This window comes from Monodelphis domestica, chromosome 1 (genome assembly GCF_027887165.1).
Source record: "Monodelphis domestica isolate mMonDom1 chromosome 1, mMonDom1.pri, whole genome shotgun sequence".
NCBI classification, from domain to species: domain Eukaryota; kingdom Metazoa; phylum Chordata; class Mammalia; order Didelphimorphia; family Didelphidae; genus Monodelphis; species Monodelphis domestica.
In genome coordinates, this window is record NC_077227.1 from 247,908,690 (window position 1) to 247,931,186 (window position 22,497).

General features: G+C 35.0%; 1 protein-coding gene across 13 annotated transcripts in view; it reads left to right on the forward strand.

Moving 5' to 3' along the window:
• The window catches only part of CEP128 (centrosomal protein 128), a 566,439-nt gene that overhangs the window by 186,669 nt on the left and 357,273 nt on the right, over window positions 1-22,497 (forward strand). For all 13 annotated transcript variants that reach the window (XR_008914955.1, XR_008914954.1, XM_056810609.1 and 10 more), the window contains one exon: window positions 1,279-1,443. Coding sequence is in view for 11 of the 13 variants with exons in the window: in XM_056810609.1 (XP_056666587.1) it covers window positions 1,279-1,443 (165 nt within the window). In the remaining 2 variants the exon portion in view is untranslated. The remainder of the gene's footprint in view (window positions 1-1,278; window positions 1,444-22,497) is intronic.

Sequence of the window (22,497 nt, forward strand, 5' to 3'; positions counted from 1 at the left end):
AACTCTTTTTTTCCTTCATATTTCTTAACATTCATTTGATGATGGTTTCTTCTGAAAAGTAACTATTTATCTTCGTCCATCATTATTTTTTATTTATGAAAAAAATGGAAAAGAGATGAAGAACATATGTTTAGTCTTTAAAATTGTGATTAACAGGGGCAACTGGGTAGCTCAGTGGATTGAGAGACAGGCCTAGAGATGGGAGGTCCTAGGTTCAAATCTGGCCTCAGACACTTCCCAGCTGTGTGACCCTGGGCAGGTCACTTCACCCCCATTGCCTAGCCCTTACCACTCTTCTGCCTTGGAGCCAATACACAGCATTGACTCCAAGATGGAAGGTAAGGGTTTAAAAAAAAATTGTGATTAACTTAATTTTCTCTGTTTTAGCAAACTGAAAATATTTTTTCTGTCCAAATTAGTACTGCCATTCTCATTTCTTTGATTTTTTTTTTAAGCCTTAGGAAATGCTCTTCAACCACTTAAATTTAATTGAAAATCAGGACCCAGTCATTATTTGTCTCTTGCCTTTACTAAAATGCTGTTGCCTTATCATGGCCATTATATCTGGATTTTTGAAGTCTTTGGCAGAAAAAGAAAGGCAGGTTCTACCATGCTGGAAAGGTTTGGGTATTGACCTGGAACTGTATGTCAGCCATCTACTTCTAGCCTACATAAATTGGGAAAAGTTGATGCTTTTATCACAGGTCTGGCTGCCACATAATAGATTTGTGGTCCCTAGCACCTTGCAAAATTTGGCTTTTGAAACAGAGGGCTTATAGTCTAAATTGGTGGGAGGAGTGCTGATCCTGATCTTCAACAAAATAATTGATATAACTGAAGTAAAGAGATGGCATTATATTGTACCTGTACTTCTTAGAGGACTTATAAGAATTAAGAATATGGTATATAAATATGATAATGAAGTGTTGTGGTCTTTTTTTTTTTTTTGCTAATTAGAGATCTTTAATTTGTAAACTTATTTTTTTAGGGGAGTATCAAAAAGATTGTGCCTAAAGTTTCAAAGCTAGTAAATGTCAAAGATGAGAATTAAATCCCAGGTCTTCTGACTTTAGCATGCTTTCCACCACACCATGTTATTTTTTATTCTGTATGGGTGTGTTTGTGTTAAGAAATAACTTAAAGGCCTTAGCTTTTTTGCTCATTGGTGTAGTACTTATTTTATATGGTTTCTGTATATACTTTAAAATTGTCTTGCATTATTTTAAAACAATTTACCTGTTGACAGTGGTCTTTATTTTACCCTTCTTCTTTCATCAGACAGAAAGCTTGGAAGATAAGAATGCAGTTAAAATTCATCGTTGGCAGGTTGAGAAAATGAAAGTTCAATGTGAAAAGCTGGCAGAAGAGTTAGCTCAAAAAGAGGATGAAAACTCAAAACTCAAGCGAAAATACCATCTTGTGAAACAGCATTTGGAAGATAAGGTAAAGAGAAGTCTGAATTCTACTTTTAAACACTAAGTTGCTTTTCTTTTTCTTTGGTCTACATGGTGGAATAAGTGATTAACCTTTGAAAAATAGTTTTAAGACCAAAGCAGAGAAGTTTTATTTGACTATGATTTTGTATCTCTTAACCATCACATCAGTTTCTTTTAGAATCAATTTAAATTTCCATTGTCTCTTAAAATATTTTTGTAGACATTAAAAAATCCTGAGTGAGATCTCATGAATGAGCTAGGCATTCTAAATAAATGCTGTAATATAACTACTTATATATCTAATCATATATTCAATGTAACATAATAAATCTCTAATTAAATATATGTTGAATTTACTGCCCTTGTGGAGTTTGCAATCTGTTTGGGGCAATGGGAGATGTGAAATAACAACTCACGATATAAGGTAATTCATGAAAAATGCCTAATAAATGTTACTAACAGTAAAATCTACAGATTTTTAGTGCAGAAAGGGAGCCCTGTGTTTTACTCTTCAAATTTCATTTAAGGAATCTATTTTAATATCTGACCTAATTTTTTTGTTCCCAATTTCATCTTATATGTGCTCCTAATGCATTAATTCATTATTAAAATCAAGGAAATATAATAATGTATTAGGCTCTCATTTTTTAAAGTGTTTTAAAAACAGTACCTTTTCTAGAAATCACTATTAACATATATTTAAAATATATAATTTAAATATAATTTAACTTAGCTCCTACATTATAAATAAAATTTAGCCCCTATATTATACTTTGCTTTACCATTTCTAATGTCAACAGATATCTAAATATATCTGTTATCGTAGTAATAATTCTACCTTTCCTGAGTTTTTAATAATTAAAATGCTAGTCAAAATATTGTTTACTTTATTTTCATATTGTTTCCTTGATTGTTTTAGAGAAAAAAAATTGATTTCTGGAAAATTAAAAGTGCACTTTAGTATTGCTGAAATAAATATTTTATTACTATTTCATTTTTTACATTGCAGATATCTTCCTTTTAAAATACCTATATATTGGTGTTTTCTTGTCAGCATAGTGTTCTAAGAGTTAAGGATGTTATTTTTAAAACACTTTGAAACTGTCTAAGCTTTATGGTCTGCTCTTGATTATTTTTGTAAATCGAGAGATAGGGTTCCATCTAGAATCACAATCAATATTCTAAAATAATTTGTACCTGAGATGTGTATATGGGTACAAACATGTGTATATGTATATATATTGATATATATACATGCAAATATACAAACATGCACATGAGTCTCTTTCTATAAAATCCAGAATGAAATATATATGTAAATATGACCAGAATCAAATATATCTATTTATATAGATGAAAATAAAATGCTATTTGATATGTTACATATATTTTTAATGGATTTATTTTTGTAACTATATTATATCTACTTTAACATTAATTAGATTACATTTTTTGTGTATAGGATAGACCATACTATCTCTGAGGTCTTGAACTTTCAACTCTGAAATTCAGTGGCCCTCAATAACAAGAACTACTGAAATTCATTTTTAATAGGGAAAGAAAGAGTGTTATAGATGAGTTTTATTTGTAATTCTACCCTATTTAATTGGGAAAGTAGTTTTTTGTAACCCAGAGATGTCTACTTAACATGGAAAGATTCATAGACCTTCAAGAAATAGATATTTCTTTATGTTGCCAAAAAACAATCTCATCTCATTGTTGCCTTTTTGATCTATCAATATGACATCTTTCATGTCTGATTTTTATTTAACATCATGAGCCACCTTTGGATTTTCAAACTGAGAAAAATATTAAATCCTCCTCAGAATCCCATTATATATCAGCTGAAATCTAGATGCATAGCACAAGACTTTTATTAAGAAATATATGTACACACTTTGACTTGACTTCCCTATTCAGAAGTGATATGTGGGGACATTACATTTTTCTAACATCTGAATTTTTGCTTTGTCATCTGTTTTTTAGCTTAGCTCAATAAAAAGAACAAGTATTATGCATCACACAGAATTTTCACATTATGAGTTTGTGATTTTTATTATAGGTTTTTTCATGGGAAAAACTACTCATGAAATGATAACTGAAATTTTCTCCCATCATTAGAAGTTTGTTCAATTCTTATTAAGTTCTTAGCTTAGGATAAAGAAGGGAAACATCACAGACACTGGATCTTTTAGTTTAGTTCAGATAGTATCACTCATATTCATGTTTTAATTCTATCATAGGAAATCTTTCTTTGAAGATTCATAATACCAATTTTCTACTGAAAGCATAGAGTGGTATAGTGTATTTGGGTTTTGAGATGAAGTGAAAATTTCAGGCTTGAGTCTCAGTCCCTAGCTATCTGACGACTGGCAAGTCATTTCATCTCTCTAAATCTTAGTTTTCTTATCTTTATTATGGGATAATAACATTTGTTCTATCTACTCCAATAAGATTATTATGAGGAAAGTGCTTTGTAAACTATAAAGCTCTATGATCTCCTATCATTATATATGATCCTTTCAAAATAAATTTTCCTTAGTAAAACTTTAAATTATTTATTATTTATAGTACATGTAAAATGCCACCAATAAATAGTATCTAAGATTTGTGGTTTTAAATAGCATTATTAGTTAATAAAAGTAATATTGAACTATAAATCTTGTCATTTATTTACACATTTTGACATCAACTTTTATAAAAAATTTAATTCATTGTATGCTATAGTGACATAATATTCACATAAAGACAAATTATAATTCAAAAGCGAAGATACTAAGAATTACTTCTAATAGCTTTGTTTTAAAAGATTTTTATTATTTTGAATGGGTAGAAAGAAAACACCTGCATGACTTTTTGGTATGATTTGAAAATCACAAATTTTTGGTTGAATCATTTGATCAAGTAAGGATATCCATGTATATAGACCAGAGTTTTAGAGATTTAAAATTTCAAAAATGAGAAGAAAAAGAAAAAAATATATAAAAGGAGAGAGATTTCTGCCAAGAATTTGTTTGAAAATTTGGGCTTCTAAGACATTTTGAGGCAGACTATTTATACCTTGGTTATGAATATCATCCAGAGTTTACTTGGGAACCATATTTTCCCCTTTAATGGAAGTTTCAATAAAATGGGAACCCTGGAAGGATGTGTTAATTCCTTTTGATTTCTTATCATCAAAAAATGAAAATCTTTCAAAATTATTACTAATTTGAATATTTTACAGTTATTTATAGGTAGAGTAAATGGAGGATTGACCTTTGAGTCAAGAAGACTTTGGGTTCAATTCATTTCTGTTGTATATACTAACTGTGTGACCCTAGATAAATAATCTCTCATTTTATGAGGTTATTCTCTAAGACTATTAAGTTCCATAATGCTCAACATCCCTGAGGAAAATATGACCCAAAACAAACTAATATGAAACAGCACTCACCATTCTCTCCATCCCTCACCCCTGTTCCCTATACAGCACATCTTCTGGGGGTGACCCAAAGAAAACCTCCAAGAAACCCCCCTCAAGGTGATTTGCAGGAAAGAAGTTTTGTGAACCACTTGTGCCAATTTATTAATCAACTTTAAATTATAACAGGATATTTTGGCTACCACATGTACTTTAGGACAAAAGGAAGTGATTCGTCTCCTTCCTCTACCTTCTGACCTACCACTTCTCTGTCCTAATTTGAAATCCTTTTCTACCAGGCCTCTTAGTCAGCTTTCCTGTGTATCTCCCACCCAGGGAGTAAAAATGAAATCAGAATCATATCTGGGGGCTGAAGCTCATTTTATTCATTTAAAAATATTAGTAACTAAATTACATTAATTATGTAATGTGAGTGATCCACCAAGTCCCTCATAGTCTTTGGGACCCTTGGCCACTTCTGGTAGGCCAGGGCCATGCTGAAGGATTTGGTCCTTTAAAGATGACCCAAAAGTGTCTTGTTCCTTTGCCTGGAAAGTAAGGAAAGTGGCATCCACAAGGCTTTACTTCTAAGCCAAGAAAAGCAGCCCACAAAGTAAAACTTTAAAAGAAATAGCTTCTACTCTCCATTTTTTCCTTATTGCCCCTGGAACATGTATCTCAGAATGATCTCAGGGACCTTTTATGATGGCAGCTCCTCAGTCCCTCAGTGTCATTGCTCTGAAGGAGATGCTCCCTGCAGCGAGTGCAATGCCTCTCCCTTTCCGAGGAGGCGATCTCTAGCAGCAGGAGCCCCTTCCTGACTTCCCCATCACATGGATTTGGTCACATGGTGCAGAGCCAAGGCCAAGGTGAAATATCAATGTAAACATCTCACTCAGTGTTTCATGGTTTAAGGTTTTAAATATCTCATTCCCTGCAGCATAGTAGGAATTATAGGTTGTTTTTTTTTAATCACCTTTAAGTCTTTGCCAATCCATGCTTTTGAGTCTTTTTCCTTTTGAACATTTCTTTTGAATAGACATGGTAAGGGCTATCCTCTAATCCACAACGTACAGAGTGCCTTTCTACCACCTTTCGGAGATACCCCAAACACAAATCAAGCCTGTTTTTTGAGTAGTTTTCCCTGTAACCCTAGGGTGGAAGTAAAAAGAACCAGAGAATGTAAGAAAAAGCACCAGAACTGCCTTCCTTTTTTTAGTCGGAATCTCCCTGGACTGAACCCGAATCTCAAACTTGTGCTTAAGAACCTCTTATATGAGGAGTTCCTCTGGGTCAGTGGTGGTGTCTGTCCTTACACGGAGCACGGTATGAGTTACTGCTCTAAAGCTAAAACAATTCTCCTGTTTCTCTTTGGATGCCAATGACTGAATAAAAATTCCCTTCCCCACCTGCCACTCTCCACTCCCTCCTTCCCATCCTCATTTACCCTGGTCCTTCCCTTTCTGCCTCCTTTCCCTCCTATCCTGTATTCCTGAACCCAGTTCTTTTCTTAATTAACTGACCATTGGATTCGATCTTTCCCCTTATAACCCATTGATATTATAATACTAGAAAGTCGATTGGCCCAGAAGACATTGCATCCCTCCCTAGCCACCGTTTCTCATCACTGTCCCTGCTTTGTTTCATGACCCCAACAGGCACAAGGAGAAGGAGGCCTATGCTTTGCTCCTAATGTTACTGCCAGACCTACCCCTTCCACCGTAACTCCACAACCATTTCCTTTACACTTTATTCCCTCCCAGTATTTTTCCCAAGCCAGTTCTTAGTGGCAGTAATTTATCAGACCCTGGTTGGCCATTCTACCTTCTTTTTCCAAGCAGAGTACCTGGCTCAGTCTTCCTTTTTATCCTAACTTGTTCCCATCCCCTGAGACACTCTGGTTTCCCAGTTGTATTTAATTCAACAAACTTTTCTTATGGACTTATTGTGTGGTAAATACTATGCTAGGTACTGGGAATACTAAAACAAAAATATTTTCACACAAACACTGTTCTAAAGGAGTTTAAACTCATTTCTTTTGGAGAAGAAATACCATATATATAGAAAACATGTATTTTGTGTTTTAAAAATATTCTGAGAAGGGGCTCATAGGCTTCACCAGACTGTGAAAATGGACCATGACACATACATAAAGGTTAAGGACTCCTACCTTAATGGACTACAAATTACTTGAGGGAAAGAAATTTTCTTTTCTTTATCTTCGTTATCATCTAGCCCAGTGCCTGGTACATCACAGAGTGTTCTTAATCAGAGCTTGAATTGATTTGCTTTGTATGGAAGGGGTTTTCATTCCTAAATTAAAATCATGATCTATACTAAAAATTTTTTTAAACAATTTAGGGCATTTGTGGTCATTAGACAAGATCTTGACCACCATGTAATATTAACCTAGATTATTAATTAAATTAATACCCTGAATTAATGATTAATTAATGCAATTAATCTTTTACTATGAACTTTTTTCTGTTAGTATCTGTAATATATGTGGCCACCACCAGATTGTTACTCTCCAAAGTGTTGAATGAGAAATATAAACCAGTGCTTTAAAAAATAGTGACACATTTTGGAATGTGTTTTTATAGTTAAAATAAATATTTTGTTCTTTTTGTTGCATCAGCATTATTCTTTAAAGAAGTTAAATGGTTAATTTAATGGGAAACCTGAGGATTTTAAAAAATTGTCACTTCAAAAACTCAGGAATATTTCTCCTTCAATGAATGAGAAATGTACTTTATTGACAATTAAATAGGATCTTATCTGAATGTATTATTTGTAAATGCAGTTTGTTTACATTTCCTGTCACTATTAGAAATAGTATCAGAAAGGAGTTGGAATAAATTACAACTTTAAATATTTCTATTTTTGAATAATTGGTTAATAAGAACAGCATGATCATTAAAACATGGTACCCAAAATAAGCAAATATATAAAATGTCTTTGGATGGCCATTTAAGTTTCAGAAAGTAATAATAATTTCAGATACAAACTTGATGCCTTATGAATAGGCTACTAACAATCTCTGTATTTCCCAGTAGTGTTTTCTCAGATATGAGCACTGAAATAAAATATAATGTCTTCAAAAAAATTAAAAGTTGAACATTGTCATTCTTTTTTATTTCTTAGACAAAAATCTTTAATTTTTATCTCCAGTTCTTAGCACAGTGCCTGGCATGTAGTTAATAGATACTTGTTGATAAATTGATTGAGAAGGAAAAATATTTATGTGTATGTTTGTGTATGTGTGTATATACATATATGTGTCTGTGTATCTGAAATTATATGTATGTGTATACATGTCTGTGTGTATATGTGTGTATATCTGTAGAGAGAGAAAAAGAGGAGGAGAAAAGAGAGGAGAGAGTGAGAGAGATAGAGAGAGAGAGAGAGAAAGAGAGAGAGAGACATAGAAAAGGAGAGGATTTTTCAAAGCTTTACTTATCTGACTCAGTATTTGTTTAATAAACACTTATTCTTTTCCCTTCTCCTTTCCCTAAAATTTCCTCCTCCATTATAGACCAGAACCTTTCTATACCTGCCTATCCTGAGTAGCTCTTCTCTGACATCTTAGGGATACCAGTGAAGCACTGTAGGGGTCCACCTCTCCTCTAGTACTTTTGATCTTTTTCTAGCACAGGATTCCTTTATGACATCACATACTATTTTTCTTGAAGTTCCTCATCAATTATATTTTGTAGCCTGCTTATACCCTCAGAATCCTGCAGTTATCATAGCCTTAGCATGGCATGGAGGTGGCTATGCAAGAACTCTGGCTGGTAGTGCTTTGAGTGTACCCTCAACAATAATCGTCTGTTTTCCAAGTACCAACTTGTTTTCCCAGTACCAGGTATTTTGCAAGTACTTGGCAAAATAAGAAGCATTTCACCAGGAGGCAGGCTAGTTAATGATGAATTCTTTGGCTGTGACCACAACTACAAAACTAAAAAATAATATAAGGATGCAAAAATGGACCCTTTAAAAACTGAGAACACTTGATATGACCAATGCAAAACTCTCACCACAATGTGAAAGTTAAGAGTTTAGAAAGCTCTTGAACCTTAAACACAGTGATTTCTCTCTATAGAAATGCAATTGCTTGCTTTGATACCATGTCCCTGGAATTCACAAATAAGGAATTCACAACTTTGTTTCCTCGGGTCCCAGAACTATCCAGATCCTACCCACTCCAAGTTAGTGACTGTAAATTTTAGCTTCTCTAATAAGACTGGGGTAGCAAGAAAACATCTTAGTACAATGCTTGTTATTGTAGTTGTGGCTGAAAATCTGATGGGCATTTTCTTCACATGGGTACATATCGATCCTTGTAGAGATATGACATGAGGCTCTCACCTTTGATGCTACCATCTCACCCTAGCTGTCAGGACCCAAGACACCAGAGAAAGAGGCCCTGTGGCATAGTAAAAAATACTGGATTTTGAGTCAGAGGGCTTGTGTTAAAAATGTACCTTTGCAATTTGCCAGCTGTGTGGCTTTAGGAAAGTCACTCTTCTTCTCTGGCTTCACTTTCCTTATATATAAAATGTGAATGTTGGACTTCATGAACTCTAGGGTTCCTGCAGATCTAAATCTATCATTCTTTGATTTTTATAACCAAAGAAATTATCTTTCTTTTTTGTCATCACCATCTACAGCAGTGGCTCTAACCAGTTCACTTGCTTGAAGCTACCATCTTTAAAAAACATCACGATTGCCAAATTGTCATTTGTATTTTTGGACTAGTCAGATAATAAATTTTTACTGAGCACTTCGTATTTGCCAAGTGCTGTTCAAAACAATGGGATACAAAGAAAGGCAGAAAGAGTTTCTGCCTTTATGGAGGGGTGATGGAGAGGAGAAGGGAGATATGTAAATAAATAGGTACATATGAGATATATAAGAGTGGAAGCTGACTGAAGATAATCTCAGAGGGGATAACACTAACTGCTAGAGGTACTCGAAAAGGCCTTTTACAGAGAATGGGTTTCAAATTGAGCCTTGAAGGAGGACAGAGAAACTACTATTCAAAGGTGAGGAGGGAGAGCATTCTTCTCATTGGGGGGCAGTTAGGGTAAAGGACTAGAATGATGAAAGAGGCTAGAGTGACTTGATCATAGAATGCATTGAGGGTAAGAAGACTGGAAAGGTAGAGAGTGGCTAAGTTCCAAAGAACATTCGATGACAAAGTATTTCATATGTGATATGGAACTAGTGGAACACTGAAGTGAGGGAATATGGAACGGTCAGACCTTTGCTTTAGGAAAATCACTTTGACAAATGAGTGGAAGATGGATTGAAGTGAGGCAGATTGACTCAACTAAAGGTATGTCATCATAGCCTAGGGGAGAAGTGATAAGGGTCTGAACTAGTGTGACTGTGAATGGAGAGGAAAAACATATAAAGATGTTAATGTTGAAACAAGATTTGGTAGTGGCCTGGATATTTGAATTGTTTGAGATTGAAAAGTTCAGAATTATACTAAGGTTAAAAACCTGGGAGATTGGTGGTATCCTTCACAGAAATAGGAAAGTTTATTTTATTTTATTTTTTTAAACCCTTACCTTCCATCTTGGAGTCAATACTGTGTATTGGCTCCAGAGCAGAAGAGTGGTAAGGCTTAGGCAATGGGGGTCAAGTGACTGGCCCAGGGTCACACAGCTGGGAAGTGTCTGAGACCAGATTTGAACCTAGGACCTCTCATCTCTAGGCCTGGCTCTCAATTTACTGAGCCACCCAGCTGCCCCCTGGAAAGTTTAGAAGAAGAAGGATTTAGGGGGAAACATAATTGCTTGGGTTTTTTTGGCTCTATGATGTGCTCCACTTAGTGCCTGAAATCCCCATTTTTCTTTGGTCACTTTTCTTCTTTCCCCAAGGTTAACTCAGAGAATTCTGAAGGAATTTATGGGTCAAATAAGGATTCATTCAGTTAACACTCCCTTTTCCTTCAGAGTGATTAATATTTTTTGCTAAAAATGGTGATTTATGATTTGACCATTATTACTGGACTCTTAATACTGTCAGGATAGAAAGAGGTAATCCCATACCTTTCATTGTTGATTTTGTGGGCCTTTTGTGTAGGCCATCATTTTGTTCAAAGCATACTTCTTCAAAGTAGATGATAGTTCTGCCACTCATAATCTGAATCTGTGGGAGGAAAGAGTAGAAGATGCCTTTCTAAACTGAAGCCAGACAATGTGGTTCTCATTCCCATGCCTTCTTGCATTTTATGAACTTTACCTTTTAGACCTTTTTTTTTAATTGTGGTGGCATTATCTACTTGATTGACATTTTATTAGCTCTTGAGCTATTTTTTCTAATTAATTCACACCATCCTTACTTTTCTTTGCAAGCTCCATCTCTACTCAAAGTTAGAAAAATATGCTTTTAATAAAGAAGTGATAGAATTTTCAGGCACTTCAGAGCAGAAAATCAGAATGGATCCCTAAAAAACACATGCTGTTACTCTTATGGGTCTCTCCAATCCATAAAAGGCCTGAATCCAAGGTTGGCTAGATGTCATGGGAGATTCTTTATTGGGTTCATATTCCTAGAATCTCTACTCAATGACATTCCTAAAGTCCATGACTCACTGTTAGCCAGATACTTCCAAAACTATATTCTAGGAATTAATGAGCAGACTTGCCACTGCTACCTTCTTGACATACCACAATCCCCTGACCTGCTTGGTAGGAACACTATTATTTCTAAAATACCAGTAAGGACTATCTTTGAATTTAATATACAGATTAGCCTGTCATGACCTCATCCCAACTACCTCAGAAAGATTTCCTTGGCAGAGCCCAAGTAGACTGTTTTGGGAAAAAGAATTACTCTCATTCGTAGAAGCCTTTTATGCTTAATGACACCAATTATCAGAAGCTCAACATCCAGTCATGGCCTAGATTGAATTCTAGAACTTAGGTCCTCTGCAATCTATGCACATTAAACTAGTGCCAGATAAAAGGGCTCCTGTTTTTCATCAGTTCGAGTTGAAAATTAAATGTTTTACTATTAAGCAGAAATGATAGGCAGACCCTCTCTTCAGGAAAATGAAGCACAGTGCTCATGAAGAAGGGATAACCTTGCAAATACTCCAAAAGAAGAATTATTTGGTAATCTAACATCATCTTGACCTTCCTAAGGTTATTTCTTAACATTGGTAGGACATATATACTTGGACCAAGCAGTCTATTTTGCATGCCAACTTTATCTCTATTCTCAAAAAAGTATCCATCTCTTCTTTGCATTTCCATATAGAGTTGGTTGTACTCTATGTAACAAGAGATAGGCAATCAGATTGTTTGGTTCTTCTGAACCTTTGTTGATGGTGATCCATAAATATAGAGGACTAAGGATCAGTCAATGTTTAAAAACTAGTGTTTATAACTCTGAGAGATTTGCATAATTCAAGGAAACTTATCTGGGTTTCACTAGCTCCAAGCTTATCTTTCATTTTGATGCACTGCTCTTAAAATGACAATATAATGACATTGGTGATGATCCATACATGATGGAAGTGATTCATTCTTCCCTGTACTGGCTATATTCTCAACTAGCTTAGCAATTATTCCATCTGATTTTCTGACTTCATGGATTTTTCCAATCCAATCTTTGAGGACTTCAGTACATATATTTCTAAACTGCTCTGTTCACTGTATACCAAATCAATACTCATTTTTATACCAATTCCACTTACTTCTCTACCAAGAACATGTTCAAACTAAATATGAATTCTATTTCCTTTACAAAAATACCTCACCAAATAGAAGGGCATTTATAAGCTGTAAAATGTCCAGAATAAAGCATGACCAGTAGGAGAATTTACCATATAAGGATCAAAGAGAACAATAATTGTATATTTGGTTACCCGAGAAAAGAACAGACTTGCTGAGCAGGAGAGTGGTCTTACAGTATTTGACTGGTTGTTAAAGAGAAGTGGTTCTAGATTTGTTCAGCTTGACCCCAGAGAAAAGTAGGAACATTGTTGTGGGATTAGAAGTCCAATGAAGTCTACAAGTATATGTTTTAAGCACTGTGCTATGGACTAGGATTACAAAGACAAGCAAAAAAGATAATTCTGTCCTCAAGTGGCTTATTAATGGGAAAGAACTCTTTAAAGGAAACTGAAAAATATAGGGGGAAAAGACAAAGGGTAAAAGATATCTTTGTGGAGACAAGGTATAGAAAAGCTTGAAAGGGGCAAAACCAAGATGGTGGAGAAGGTTTATGGACTCCCTGATCTTTACCAAATTATGCTCTAAATAACTTTTTTTTTTAAACCCTTACCTTCTGTCTTAGAATCATTACTAAGTATTGGTTCCAAGGCAGAAGTGGTAAAGGCTAGGCAATGGGGGTTAAGTGACTTGCCCAGGGTCACACAGCTAGGAAGTACCTGAGGTCAGATTTGAACCCAGGACCTTCTGTCTCTAGACCTGACTCTCAATCCGCTGAGACACCCAGATGCCCTCTCTAAACAACTTTAAACATATACCACAAAACTAATTCTAGTGTGGCAGCACCCAAAAGAAAATGAGTTGAAACAATTTTTCAGTCCAAGATAACTTAAAAGCATGAAAGATCTATCACACCAGGCTGGGAGCAGAGTACAGACCAGCATGCCAAGGCAGACCCCTCCTCAGCAAGCCAGTGAAGGCCTTGGAGGTTGGTTGAATCAACAGCAAAGGCTTCCAGAGCTCTCAGCCACAGACGGTAAGGGAGTCAGTCAGAAGGACAATACAGGGATTCCTTTGCCGTTTCTAGTTACAGGAACATGGTTCCAGGTCATGATCCTGGGTCCCAGTCCTAGGGTGATGTCCAACACTAGTGTACAACAGAGCTTGTGGCCAAAAGGGAGTGGATAACCCTGGTTACAGCTCCAGAGCGGATAAAAGTACTTAGGGTTACTTAAAGACCATAAATTATTGAATTGTTAAAATTTAAAGCATTAAAATTTATTAATTATTATTAAAGTTAATTTTATATTAGTAAGATTATTAAACTTATTGTTACTTATTAAATTATTTAAAACAACTCTCCTTAGATCATATTGCCTTAAAGGAACTAAAAACTTATAGATCCCCAGAGCTTTCTCAGCAGGCAGATATGCAGAGAACGTGAAACTTGAGACAGTGTCCCCTTCATCAATTTGTAAAGGTCTTCCTAATGTCTGCTGAAGCTGTTCACTTCATTATTTCTTATGGCAAAAAATATTTCATTACTTTTACATGCCAAAATGTGCTTACCTATACTCTAATAGGACAACCTCTTAGTTTCCAGTTTGGGGCTACTATGAAAAGATGTGCTACAAACACTTGTGTACATACATATTTTTATCCTCTTTCTTTGATTTCTTTGGGTCTATATATATATAAACCTATAGTAGTGATGTAGCTGGATCAAAGGATATACAATTTGGGAACTTTATGGACATAGTTCCAAGTACTTTTTCAGGATGGCTGGACAAAGGGTCTTTTTGTTAGGTTTATTTGTTTCCTCTCCAATTCTGAGATTCTTGGATTCTTTCTTGATCTTGAAAGAAAATTATTTGAAGGAAATTGAAGTGAACCATATTGTCGTTGTTTTCAATTATGTTTGACTCTTCATGACCACATTTGGGAGTTTCTTGGCAAAGACACTGAAAGTGTTTTGCCAATTCCTTCTCCAGTTCATTTTACAGATGAGGAAATTGAGACACAGAGAGTGAAGTGACTTTCCCAGAGTCTCACAGCTAGTAACTGTTTGAGTCCAGGTTTAAACTCAGGAAGATGAAGTCTTCCCAACTCCAGATCTGGCTCTATATCTGCTGAGAATGAAACAATCATTTATTAAATGTCAAAGGTGTGCCAAGAATTGGGCTAAACTCTGCAAATATGATCTCCTTTGATCCTCATAACCCATTATTAACCATATTTTGTGATTGAGAAAACTGAGGCAAGCAGAGATTGAGTGAATAGTCCAGAATCACGTAGCTAGAAATTGAGGTTAGATTTGGACTCAGGTCTTCCTTATTGTCCACCATGACCTCTAACTGCCACTATCCCTCAGTGCTATACTTTTATCTCTTCTCAATCTATTAAGGGAACCAGTTCTACTTGCATTCTCTATCCCCAGTTTCTTATTCCTTGATCCTCTCACTGATCACACCCTGTCATATTCCCATAGTACATTTTTGTGTGCTGCTGAATGGAACCAGAGGAAATCATGAAACCATGCTGATTAGGTAAACTGCTATTTAATTTTTTTTTGCCCAAATTAATTCTCTATCCCATTACCACATGACTTTTCAAGCTTTCTCTTTTCCTCACACTTTCATGTATGCCTCACTCACTTCACTAAGGGCCTCATCTCATGTCTGACTGAAAATATAGATGCTCTTGGTGGAGGGCTCCCTTTTCTCCCTTCCTCCTTGTCTCATAGCTCTCCAGTAGCATCCCTTTTTACCTTTTCCTCATAGCCCTAGGGCTTCATCTAGTGACTAGCAAGCAAATACAGTAAACAATTAATAAATGCTTGTTGATTAATCTCAACCTTCAATACTCTGCTTATTTTGTTTCCCCAGTATTATGGATTGGCCTTCCTTGGGTCTTTGGCCTGCCTTGTTTATTGAATTCTGCCACTTCAAAATTCATTTCCCTCAGTTTTTTTTTGTTACTTTACAGAATCATTTAATCACATCATCTGTCAGTCTGCTTTTATCTACCTCTGGATATCTTTTTTAAAAATTTATTTAGAATATTGTCCAATTGTTACATGATTCAGGATTTTTCCCACCCCTCTTTCCTCCCTCCTCCCAGAGCGAACAAGCAATTCCACTGGTTTATATCATTGTTCAAAACATTTCCATGTTATTCTTATTTGTAGTAGAGTGATCTTTTAACATCAAAACCCCAAACATATCCCCATCAAATCATGTGAATCAATCATGTTTTTCTTCAGCAGTTCTGCTCTCACAGTTCTTTCTCTGGATGTGGGTAGCGTTCTTTCTCATAATTTCCTCTTATATAGCTGGTAGTAGAGAAGTCCATTACAATCAATTGTGCCACAGTGTATCAGTCTCTGTGTATAATGTTCTCCTGGTTCTGCTCCTTTTGCTCTGCATCAATTCCTGAAGGTTGTTCCAGTTCACATGGAATTTCTCCAGAGCACAATAGTATTCCATCACCAACATATACCACAGCTTGTTTAGCCATTCTACAATTGAAGGGCATCCCCTCATTTTCCAATGTTTTGCCACCACAAAGAGCACAGCTATGAATATTCTTGTATAAGTCTTTTTCCTTATTATCTCTTTGGGGTACAAACACAGCAGTAGTATGGCTGGATCAAAGGGCTGGCAGTCTTTTAAAGCCTTTTGTGCATAATTCCAAATTACCTTTCAGAATGGTTGGATCAATTCACAACTCCACCAGCAGTATATGTGTCCCAGTTTTGCCACATCTCCAGAATTATCACTTTCCCTTGCTGCCATATTGGCCAGTCTGCTAGGTGTGAGGTGATTCCTCAAGAGTTGTTTTAATTTGCATTTTTCTAAAGAGGAGTGATTTAGAACACTTTTTCATGTGCTTATTGATGGTTTTGATTTCTTTATGTGAAAACTATCTATTCATGTCCCTTGACCATTTGTTGACTTGGGAATGGCTTGATTTTTTGTAAATTTGACTTAGTTTCTTATATATTTGGTAAATTAAACCTCTGTTAGAAAGTTTTGTTATAAAATTATTTCCCCTGTTTGTTGCTTTCCTTAATTTTGGTTGTATTTGTTTTGTTTGTACAAAACCCTTTTAATTTGATGTAATCAAAGTCATTCATTTTACATTTTGTAAGGTTTTCTATCTCTTGCTTGGTCTTAAATTCCTTCCTTTCTCACAGATCTGACAGGTATACTCTTCTATGTTCATCTAATTTATTTATTACTTCACTTTTTATATTTTAGTCATTTACCCATTTTGAATTTATCTTGGAATAGGGTGTAAGATGTTGCTCTAAACTTCATTTCCCCCATAGTCTTCCAATTTCCTGAGCAGTTTTGTCAAATACTTAGTACCTATTCCAAAAGCTAGAGTCTTTGAGTTTATCAAACACTAGCTTGCTGAGAGCATTTACCCCAAGTCTATTCCATTGATCCACCTTTCTGTCTCTTGGGCAGTACCATATTGTTTTGATGACCACTGCTTTATAGTGTGCAATTTAAGATCTGGAACTGGTAGGCCCCCATACTTCACATTTTTTTCCCCATGATTTCTCTTGATATTCTTGACCTTTTGTTCTTCCAGATGAACTTTGTTTTAATTTTTTTCTAATTCTATAAAAGAGTTTTTTGGTAGCTTGATAGGTATGGCACTGAATGAGTAAATTGATTTGGGTAGGATTGTTATTTTTATTATATTAGCTCATCCTACCCATGATCAATTAATGTTTTCCCAATTATTTAGATCTAGTTTTAATTGTGTGAAAAGTATTTTGTAATTGTGTTCATATAATTCCTGTGTTTGTCTTGGCAGATAGATTCCTAAATATGTTATATTGTCTAGAGTGATTTTAAGGAGTTTCTCTTTCTAACTCCTGCTGCTGAATTTTGTTGGAAATACACAGAAAGGCTGATGATTTATGTAGGTTAATCTTGTACCCTGCAACTTTGCCAAAGTTGTTAATTATTTCCACTAGCCTTTTAGTTGATTTTTCTGGCATTTAAAAAATATACCATCATATCATCAGCAAAGAGTGATAGTTTCTTCATTGCCTACTTAATCCCTTCAATTCCTTTTTCTTCTCTAATTGCTATTGATAGTGTTTCTAGTAAAATATTATATTAATAGAGGTGATAATGGGCATCATTGCTTCACTCCTGATCTTATTGGGAAGACTTCTAACTTGTCCCCATTGAGGATGATACTTGCTGATGATTTTAAATATGTATTGTTTATTATTTTGAGGAATGGCCCATCAATTCCTATACTTTCTGGTGCTTTCAATAGGAATGGGTGTTGTATTTTGTCAAAGGCTTTTTCTCCATCTATTGAGATAATCATGTGATTTCTGTTGGCTTGATTACTGATATGGTCAATTATGTGGATGATTTTCCAAATATTAAACCATCCATGCGTTCCTGGTATGAATACTACCTGATCATAGTGAATAATCCTTATGATAATTTGCTATAGTCTTTTCACTAGTATTTTATTTAATATTTTTGCATCTATGTTCATTAAGGAGATTGAGCTGTAGTTTTCTTTCTCTGTTTTTGGTCTGCCTCACTGTGGAATCAATACAATATTTGTGTCATAAAAAGAATTTGGCAAGACTCCTTCTTTGCTTATTTTGTCAAATAATTTGTATAGTGTTGGGATTAGTTGTTCTTTAAATGTTTGATAGAATTCACTTGTGAATCCATTTGGCCCTGGGTATTTTTTCTTAGGAAGTTCCTTGATGACATGTTCAATTTCTTTTTTTCTGAAATGGGATTATTTAGGTATTCTATTTCCTCTTTTGTTAACCTAGGCAATTTATATTTTTGTAAATATTCATCCATTTTACCTAAATTGTCATATTTATTGCCATATAATTGGGCAAAATAGTTCTAAGTAATTACCTTAATTTCCTCTTTGTTAAAGGTGAGATCATCCTTTTCATCTTTGATACTTTTAATTTTATTCTCTTCTTTCTTTTTTATTAGATTAATTACTACTTTATTTTATTTGTTTTTTAAAGTACCAGTTCCTAGTCTTATCTATTAGTTTAATAGTTCTTTTACTTTCAGTTTTATTAACTTCTCCTTTAATTTTTAGGATTTTGAATTTTGTTTTTCTCTGGGGATTTTAATTTGATCTTTTTCTGATTTTTTAAGTTGCAAGCCCAATTCATTGATTTTCTCCCCCCTTTTGATTTTGTTGCGATAGGCATTCAGAGATATAAATTTTACCCTGACTACTGCTTTGCCTCTATCCCATAGGTTTTGATATGTTGTCTGCTCTTTACCATTCTCTTTAATAAGTCCATAATGGTGTGCATGATTTCTTCTTTGACCCGCCAATTTTCAAGAATTAGATTATTTAGTTTCCAATTAATTTTAAATTGCGTTTCCATGGACTCTTGTTAATTATATTTTTTATCACATTATGATCTGAAAAAGTTGCATTTATTATTTCTACTTTAATGCATTTGTTAGCAATATTTCTGTGCCCTCCTACATCATTGATCTTTGTATATGTACCATGCACTTCTGAGAAGAATGTATATTTCTGTTCAGTTTTCCCCAGATATCTATTAACTCTAATTTTTCTAGCATTTCATTCACTTCCTTTCTTATGTATTTTGGTTCAACTTATCTAGTTCTGAAAGTGGAAGGTTGAGATCCTCCACTAGTATGGTTTTATAATTATTTCCTTCTTGAACTCCTTTAATTTTTCCTTTAGAAATCTAGATGCTATACCATTTGTTGTATATTTGTTTATTAATTATATTATTTCATTGTTATAGTACCCTTTAGCAAAATGTACTTTCCTTCCTTATCTCTTTTAATTTCTACTTTGGCTTTGTCTGGTATCATTCTTGATACTCCTGCTTTTTTCATTTTAGATGATGCATAATAAATTCTGCTCCAACCTTTTACCTTGAGTCTGTATATGTCATACCTACTCAAATGTGTTTCTTGTAAACGACATAATTAAGATTCTTATTTTTAATCCACTCTGCTTTGTACTTCCATTTTATGGGTGAATTCATCCCATTCATATTCAGTGTTATGATTACTAATTGTGTATTGCCCTCCATCATATTTTCCCCTTTAGATCCTGCTCTATTCCCTTTCAGTCTTCTCCTCCTCACAAGTATTTTGCTTTTTATCAACCCCCCTCCCCACTTTCCGCTTATTTTAATTACCTCCCCCTTTTCTTGTTTATTCCTCTATAGGGTGATAGAATTCTATACCCCACTGAGTATACTTGTTTTTCCCTCTCAGGGTTAGTTACAATGAGAGTAACATTTAAGCATTGACCATCACCACCCTTATCTTTCTGTCTTTGGAATGTTTATTCATGACTCTTCATGTTATATAATTTACCTCATTCTATCTCTCTCTTCCCTTTTCTCTTAGTGTAACCCTCTCTTTTACTCCTTGATTGCTTTTTTACATATCATTCATATGCATACATATAACATATATACATATCGTTCCATATAATCACATTTACATATACATCATATCATCATAATGAGCTTACTTCTCTACCCTCTTCCTGAGTATATTCCTTCCATATTCTCTACTATATAGGAATGAAATAGAAAATAGATGTTAAACTGAACTCTGCCTGCTCTCTTCTCTTCAAAGTTCCAAGCTTACGAACAGAAATCTCTCTCTTGTCTCAGTCACTCTGTAGTTTCAGAGACACCTTTCCAAAATTCCTTATCTTATCAAACTAATCAATATCTATTTTCTATTTAATTCCTATAACTACTAAGAGTAATTTTTGAGAATTATATAAATTCTCTTTCCATGTAAACATATAAACATTTTGACCTTAATGTGTCCCTTAAAATTTTTCTTTCTTATTTACCTTTTGGGGCTTCTCTTGGAATTTGTGTTTGGACTTCAGTTTTTTTATTTAGGTTTGGATTATTCCTCAGGTATGCTGGGAGATCTTCTATCATATTACATGATCATCCCCCCCCCCCCAAATATATTCAGTTTTTCTGGATCGGTGACTCTATGTTGTAAACCCAAATCTATTGCCTTCCTGAATATCATATTCCAAGCCTTTGATCCTTTAATTTAGAAGTCCTGTGTGATCCTGATTATAGCTCCATGGTATTTGAATGGTTTCTTTCTGGCTCCTTGGAGTAGTTTCTCCTAGGTTTGGGACTCTTGAATTTAGCTATTAAATTCTGGAAGTTGTCATTTGAGTATTTCTTTCTGGAGGTGATCTATGATTCTTTTAATTTCAATTTTATTTTCTTATTCGAAAATCTCTGCTGGGCAGTTATCTTTGATAATTTCTTATAATATGATGTCCTAGGTTTTTTTTTCTTGATCATGACTTTCAGGTAGTCAAATTGTCTCTCAGATCTATTTTCTAGGTCAGTTGTTTTTTAAATAAGATATTTCATGTTTTCCTCTTTTTTTTTCATTCCTTTGATTCTGCTTTATTGTTTCCTGATTTCTCATGAAATCATTAGCTTCTAGATGGTCAATTTTGATATTTAAGACCTGATTGTCCTCTGTTAATTTTTGGTTCTCCTTTTGGCCCATTTCTTCTTATATCACTTTCCTTTCTCTTCCCCACTTTTCCTCTGCATCTCTTAAATGGTTTTTGAAGTCTTTTTTTTGGGGGGGGGTTCTTCCAGACTCTGTGTCCAATCCAGATTTTCCTTTTGGGCTTTGGGTGTATTTCCTTTGCTTTCAATGTCCCTTTCTGTGTCTGTACCTTGCTCTTTATCTCCATAAACATTCTTTATAGTTAGGTTCTTTTTTTGTTGTTTGTTTATTTTTCCTATCTAATTATAGGTTGGCTCTGTTTTCTGGAAAGTTAGAGTACTCTCTTAAACTTCAGTTCTTCCTTGATGTTATTCTCAGCTTATTTTCTGGGTTGTTTAGTAGTTTAACAGATTGTCTGAAGTCTGAGAGTTCTGAAAGCCCCCTCCCCTTGCTGATTCAATTGACCCTTGAGATGCCCATAGCTTAAGGAATTTCCTCAGGCTTGGGTGTAAGCTTTTGTTCTCACTGTAAACTTGATCAATTCAGAGGAGGATCAAATTCTAGCCTCAGACTTAGGCTCAAGTTTTTGGTCTCACTGTGTTCTTGATCCAGTCACGCACACCCTTGATTGCCCTGTCATGGTGCTCAGTCCTTAGTTTTGGGCAAAAAGATCCAGGAGGGCTCTCCTGTGACTTGTGTTCTCACCCCAAACTATCAATTATGTCCTCATCCTAAGCCCAGACTGGGATTCTTGGCTTCTCTCTGGGCCTACACCATTCAACCCCTTTCAGCACAGGTTGCCCCGGCCTAGGACTTCAGACTTTTCCACTGGTTTGAAATGTCAAGGGGTTGACTTGGACCACGATTTGCCCAGGGAGGATCTCAGGGTATTAATATTAGCTTGGGATTAAGTTTGTAACCTTTAACAACAGATGTGGGGTAGGGAGCAGGGTGTGGTTTGCTCTTGGCTTACTCTTCACTCTTTGCTACAGCCTGTTGCTGGTTCTGCTCTCCTCTCACCCCAATGCCCCACATGTTGTCTGCCCACCTTTTAGGTTTTTCCTTTCTTGCAAGTTGTTTCACTTTGTGTCCTTATTGGTTCTTTCACTCCTTTATTAATTTTGTGGCGATATTTTAATCTTGGTTGGGGAGGATTCTCTTGGTAATACAGAGCTTCTGTTCTAGTTATAGTTACTCTTCTATCTTGGCTCCACCCTGGATTCCCATAAGGTTTTTAAAAAGGTTTTTTCTCACCTTCTTTCATGAGAAATAGTTTTAGTTGACCATAATCTTGCAAGTCTGCACTGCATCCACTGAGCTATCCTAGTAGGAGGATTCTCTTTGTGAGATATTTTGTCCTACTGATCAAGACCCTATCTAATGAGTATCATGCAAAGTATTAATGAGTATTATGCAAAGGACAGTTATGAATAAAATAACAGATACATGATTCT